Source organism: Apis mellifera, linkage group LG14, assembly GCF_003254395.2.
Source record: "Apis mellifera strain DH4 linkage group LG14, Amel_HAv3.1, whole genome shotgun sequence".
In the NCBI taxonomy this organism is placed as follows: domain Eukaryota; kingdom Metazoa; phylum Arthropoda; class Insecta; order Hymenoptera; family Apidae; genus Apis; species Apis mellifera.
The window spans coordinates 2,059,887-2,066,853 of NC_037651.1; the positions used below are offsets into that span (position 1 = coordinate 2,059,887).

At 37.8% G+C, this 6,967-nt stretch overlaps 1 protein-coding gene across 1 annotated transcript; it reads right to left on the reverse strand.

Annotated features, from left to right (window-relative positions):
• Window positions 1–452: 452 nt before the first annotated feature.
• Window positions 453–2,795, reverse strand: nAChRb1 (nicotinic acetylcholine receptor beta1 subunit). The gene is given in 5 exon segments (NM_001079560.1): window positions 453–617; window positions 1,010–2,054; window positions 2,142–2,296; window positions 2,477–2,613; window positions 2,691–2,795. Coding segments are annotated over 5 exon segments (1,563 nt in total). The 5' UTR covers window positions 2,752–2,795.
• Between the last annotated feature and the right edge of the window lie 4,172 nt (window positions 2,796–6,967).

Here is a 6,967-nt window from a genome sequence, read left to right on the forward strand (position 1 = left end):
ATAATCGTGATTAATTTCGAGGAATTAGAAGAAAATTGTTTAAAATTAATACGATATTTCAGTTTCGATGAAGAAAATAATCTGATTGAATTGATCGAATTACAGAATGAAATTCAATATTTTTTACTAATTTGGACGATTATATACGACGAGTGCTGTTGTGAGCTTCGTTCCTTCACAATTTTTTCAACTTCAGTTACATCGCCATCATTTCGAGCGTTTAAAATGTTTCGAAAAACGAAAAATCTCCCAAAAATCTCTTCTTCGAATAATTTTTTCGAAACAAGCTACTAAAATGAAAAAGCTTGAAAATATATTAATTTCATCATAATCTTATCTCGAGACGAGAGGAATACACGTAATTTTACACAAAAGAGAATATTGAATATGAGAAGATGAAACGAAAATTGCGATGATAGCAATTTATTCCCTTTCAATTTCCTAGATTGTATTTATTTTCCACGGTAGATCTCTATTATATGATCCTGGTCCACGTACTCGAAGATGTGAGGTGCGTCCATCAGGATCCCGATGGTACCCGCTGTCGTCACCAGGAAGAAAATGTAAAGCTGCAGTCGATCGATCACCATCGCCACGTACTTCCAATCTTCCCTCGTCTGGAAGCAATATCGAGAATGAAAATTTGTTTAATCCCTTACTTTTCATAAAAATAAAAGATCAAGAATGAAAATGTTTTCAATCCCTCACTTTTCATAAAAATAAAAGATCAAGAATGAAAATTTTTTCAATCCCTTACTTTTTATAAAAATAAAAGATCAAGAATGAAAATGTTTTCAATTCCTCACTTTTTATAAAAATAAAAGATCAAGAATGAAAATTTTTTCAATCCCTTACTTTTTATAACAAAAAATAAAGGATAATAATAGTTGTAATAGAGTTGAAAAAGAAATCTGAATGAATCTAGACAGACGATCACAGATGACAGATTCTTATTATTATCGTTAAAAAAAAAATGTTAAACCGATCAAATAAGATTATTTTATCCAACCTGTATGTACAAATCTTCGTTTCTCAGATGCTCGGCAATGAACTCGACAGCCTCCGTAGCTTTGCTAGCCTCGGGGCTGAGCAACACGGAATCGGAGCTCTCCGATCCCCTTCTATCTGCTAGGCCTTCCCCGCCGGCCGCGCTCGAGCTGCTCGTCGTGTGATGAACCTTCCTGTTGATCTTGCAATTCGGATGATGAAGATCCGACAACTCCATCACCTCCATCTTGGATTTCGTCAACGAGGTGGGCAGATGTTTGGGCAACTCTGTCGGGCTGCCCGAGTAAGTGGAAGTGGGCAACGTCACGTTCGGAATCTCCATCATCCACCTGAGACGCGTCTTCTTGGGCCTCCTCATCATCAGTATAGTGGGCAGATACTTGAGGAATATCTTTCTGATCAATTGGGGCATTCTGTGGGTCCTCGGCCCCCTGAAGTTCCAATTGATTATGATCACCGTGACCAGGATGCTGACCGTGTTCATGATGAACGTGAACAGAAGATACTTGGCTATCAACGGGAGAACCAACGAGGTCGGCGGCAGGATCTTGCTGACCAACAACAGGAACACGACCAACGAGAGGAGGATACTGATCCCAAGCGTCACTTTCTCGCCAGCCTCGGCTGGAAGGTAGAACACGAGCACGCATAGGAAAGAGATGAGCACGGTAGGCAGGATCAGGTTCACCGTGTAGAACAACGTTTTTCGTCTGATGATTATGTAGAAGGTGATGTCAGTCTCGGTTGGAAAGTCGCCTTTGTAGGTGTTGAGGTAGGCAGGAACGTTGATTATGTCCCAGGTGCCGCTCTTCCAATAGTCGGACAGATCGACGAAGTTCTTGTTGTTGTACAAAGCCAGGGACACTTGGTCGCCGTTGAACGTCCAGGAGCCGAATTTCATGATGCAGGTTTGCTGGTCGAAGGGGAAGTAAGTGACGTCGATGGTGCAGGAACTCTGGTAGATGGCCGGTGGCACCCAGAGGACGTCGCCGTTCGGATAGATGAGCACGTTGCTCTTGTATCGCACCTCGTAGTTCCCGTCCGCGCTGCAAATATTTTTTTCAGAAAAGAAGGAAGATGAGATAATTGTAGAGGAGATGGACAAGGTTTGGCTCGAATATTTTATTACGTACTTGTTAAACAACACGATGTCAGGTTTCCATACTTTGTCGGGTGGTAATCTAAGTACTCCGATACCGCCATAGTCTGCCTCGTCCCATTGCAGCTGATAATCCGTCCAGATGAATCTCAGCCAAACGTTCGATTTCATAATTTGATTTTTCTCGTTCTGGAAACACGCAAGTTCACAAGTTCCCTGCTTTCCATGCTCGAATTATTAAATTCGAATTTTTAACCACGTTTGAAGGATAAAATTTTTGGAAATGGGTAGAAAGTAGGGAAGAGACTTTTTCTGACAGCCACCCCTCTACTCACAACATTCTACGAAACAATGATAATAATCACTCACCACGTTGATCAGTTGCACGAAAGCGAGGCCAAAATTCACGTGCACTTTCTCTGTCATGTTCTGCACGGGTCTAATGAGTTTGTTGTAACCTCTGAACAAGTCTCGCACCAATCTTTCCTCATCCTCGGAGCAGAGACCTGTGAAACAACGTTAACGATTAACACGAACGAAGAAGAAAGGAGGAATGAGAGGAAGGAAAACTGATCGTACGAACCGACGCAGAAAACGGCGGAGATGAGCAGAATTCGCCCGAGCCTCGAGCAAATATTATGCATTTTTTGGACAGGTTTCAGGCGGTGTCCCACCCGTGGCCAACCCCGTAGACGCTCCAACAGCCACCGCCGCAGATCAATATGAGTACGCAGACGCTGGCCAATAAGTGCATTTCCTCCCTTGCCGCCCGTTACTCGGTCGTCCACCTTCTTCCATCCTCGTGAAATTAATCGGTCAACCCTTTCACAACGTTCGTCACTTATCCGCCTCTCCTCTCTTCGTTGTAACTTTTTTTCTATTTTTTTTCCCTTCCTTCTTTTTTTTTTTTCGTCTTTGTACTCGAAACAACACTGGACGCGACTGGAACGGCGGAGTCTTTATTTGGCGCGACTGGGGCGCGACTCTGGCGTTTAGGGGGTTGATGGGCAGGGTTGTTCACGAGTGATACGCTTCACAGATGCGCAGTCTTGATGCTCTCCGCGCGGATGCGAGTTCTGCTTTATCGAGGGATTCTGGACAAGTTGGGGAGGCGGGTGGAGAGTTGGGGGTGGAATATTCGCTGGATTAAAGGAGTCACTTGATGTTCGGGCTTTTTTTCTCTCTCTCTCTCTTTTTTTAATCGCTTTGAAACCTTTGGCTTGGCTCGAAATTGGTTTTCTAAAAGGTGTAGAAGTGAATTCTTTTTTTTTCTTTTTTTCTTTTTTCCAAGGATTATATATACAGTAGGTGTTTGTCAATTTTCAACGTTGGGAATTATTATTTATATGGTAAAGTTTAATTGAAATTGATCTATTTTAAATTTTCGTCGATTTTGTTTTAATTTAGCCTTTTTTTTTTGTATGTAGGAATAATAAAGCTACGAGATGAAAATTTTCAGCTAATTAGTTACTTGTTATATTAGTTATTCAAGTAAACGTAATTTCAGTACGTAATGGAATTTTTAATGAGATGTGAATTTTATTATTATTAATTCAAAATTTTTTTAAGAACAATATAATAAACTTTACTTTCGTTTCATTTCGTTTTATAAAATTTTGCTTTAATATTGATCGTTATGTAATACGAATATTTTTTTTTTTAAAATTGGAAATGATTATCGACGCACGAGTACGCGATCAGGAGCTGTGCAGTACCGCACTCTGTGCCCATGTTGCGAACAATTTTGTAGGGAAAATATCTATCAAACTTCGCATTAATAAATTCAATCGAATTAAAAAATGATCAGATACTTCATTTTTAAAGAAGATAATAAAATATTATACAACAAAACATAATCATTTTAAATTAATATCAATAAAAATATGTCGTTCTAGAAAAAAATAATTGAAATTCAGTTACAATTATAAAAAACAAAAATTAAATCAATTTTTTTACATTTGTTAAATCTAGAGTTATTGTTAAATATCACAATGTTTTCAATTTTTCTAACAATCTTTTTCTTGTTCTTCTATAAAATAAATAAATGAATTTGTTTTTTTTTTTGGTTAAATGATAATCAATAGTGATATCTATTGGAGAATAATTCTTCATAAGTAGAATTTAATTTATATTGAATCGAAGATATTCAAGTTTTCCTTTATCTTCTTTTAACCATGAATTCCCTAATAATAATTCAACCCTTGATTCGGTAAATCTAGAAAGAGAGGCTTTCATTTATAACTTATCCACCGCTCATTGTTCCCTTTTTGATTGTCACAATCTCTCGAACTAATTACCGTGAAATTTCCTGCGTTCCACGTTAAATGTGAACCCAGAATCGACAATGTTGCCAAGCTGCGTGGTCGAAACGCTGCCAGAGATACAATTATAGGTTATTTCGGAACAACTGGTCCTCGTGCTAAACGGATAGAGATCGGAAATAGAACTGGAGTGGCAGACAACTTTATACCGGGCAGGAAAGCTACTGTCTTGATAAAAGATAAGATAAAAGAGGAGGCTTTCTCGAGTACGATTGTTTTAGAGAGGGAAGATATTAAAGGATACGTTTAAATTTCATTTATCTTTTTAAGTAAATATATATGTGTGTATGTAAAAAAAAAAAGAACGAATTAATAGAATTTACTGTATCAAAACTGCAAGATGAAATAATGGAAAATGATGTTTATCTCTCCGTTGTTTATTTCTCCTCCGTTATCATTAACAAGAATTTCATCCCCTTTTTGTTTCGTATAATTATTCAGTATTGCTTCCAGAATAATTATACAAATTCTGACAAACTTTAGTCGATAATTGGAAAATAATTATTCCAACAGCTTTCGAGGGGATGACAAATTATTCCACGTGTAAATAAACAAACTTTCAAAAATTGTAAAATGTGTCGCTCGTTTAACGGTATGAATCAAAATTTCCAAACTTTTTACCGATTAATTTATAATATAATTGAATTTGCTCGTAGAATTGAGTTGAATACAGGCTTCCAATTTGAAATTTTAATTCGACATTCGCGTTGTTATAAGAAATTTGAAACTACGTTTTTTGTATTGTAACAAAACGCTGTGATATAATTTTTCAACATTATTTTGAGAAATTAATCCCATTTCGAATAATTCCACGTACTCGTTGTTGCTAGCGTTTCATCGCTTCAAATTTACAACATCGTTAAAATGAAATCTCGAATTTCATTTTCCATTTTTCGAAACAAAAAGAAACACAGAGCCTAACATCGATGATAACGTGGCAAACTTCGAAACATCGAAATTTATTCCCGAATAACCGAAACCCGATCGTCCAACGACTCTCATCTCTTTCTTACCCCGCCATAAACATCCCCTGTACCCGCCATCAAACCGAGCAAACACATTCCGGCCACGAAACATCCGAATTGATCCGCGAAACGATTCCAGGCATCCACGATTTTATCACCGAACGTGCTCGTTCCTATGGTAACTTTGCCTAGCATCGACGACTATAGCCACTATCCCTCTCCTCCTCCTCTTCCTGCTCGATAACCATGCGTGTTCAAAAGTGGAAAAATGCGAAAGTTCCGAGCAATAACCGCCCTATCCGTGAAATGCTCCTCAGAGATTCAGCTGATCCAGAATTGATCACCGAGTTATTAATACAAACTTACTTTTAAGTTAAGTTAATCGAATCAAGGTAAAGAAAATTCAAGAAACCAAATAATGAGCAAAGATTTTTAATTGTAAAAGTCATGATTGAATATCAACTTTCTTCTTTGCAACTTTTTATCTGTTATTTGTTGAATCAAAAATAATAATTTTATTTGAAAGAGAGAGAGAGAGAAGGATTATTTTTAATTTTTAAAAATCCTTCTTATATCCCAGAGTATAATCCAATTAATTTTATTATCGACTGCACAATCGTTGAAATTTTTGTGTACCAGTTTCGAAGTTATTTGTTAAACGTGAAACGTGTATCGTGGCCTTTGAGGGAAGGAGGGAAAACAGGAAAGAGAGGGAAGAAACGGAAAGAGATATACGGAAAGGGGCGCGTTGTACACCGTCAAAGCCGAATTATTAAAAAAGCAGTGGAGGGGGCAGGTGGCGTGTTCCCTTTGTCGCGGTATTTTCGCCACCCTTGTTTTTTATATTTAAACATCCGAGTGAAATCGAGCGAGAAGCTAGCTCGATCCCTCGCTCGTTGCTTTTTCACCTTGCCTGTCGATGTTTTCGCCGAATATATGCGAGGTTGAAGGCAAACAAGGCAAACTTTCCCCTCCAATGAATTTTCTTCCCGCTGTTAGTTGAAATTTAGGTTTCTGCCTCTCTCTCTCTCTCTGTCTGGAATATTCGAAATATTCGTTGATTAAGTTTCAGCGAGAGAGAATTATAAGCGAGTCCCTTTTCCCGATGAATTTTCGTTCTCCGTTTCGATGTTGTTGTTGGATTTTTTTTTTTGGAGAGAATGAACGTTTGACGTGAATATCGCGTCGCGTGCGTTGATTGAAGTGAGGGGATTCCGTGGCGGTGTTTGTTTCGAATATTAAATTCGTTGATTTTGAGGGGAGCTTGATTAAAGGATTGATAAAGATGCGGTTCGTGGAAATGAAAGTGTTCATTGAATACTTGAAATTGGGTAACGTGTTTGGAAACAAGTCTTAAAGTCATCCATTTAACGTATGAATAATTCGAATCTCTTGTAACTCGAGAAATCTCGATTATGGTTTCATTCATTCTTTTTCTTTCTGTCTCTAAATATAAATTTTTCATGTATTGGATTATTTGTTGAGTTATTCGATTTTAATATTGTTATATGATTGAAGGAGCCTTTTTGGGGCCAATTGTCATTGGTCCAATCATCATTGGCTTTGTTTATATA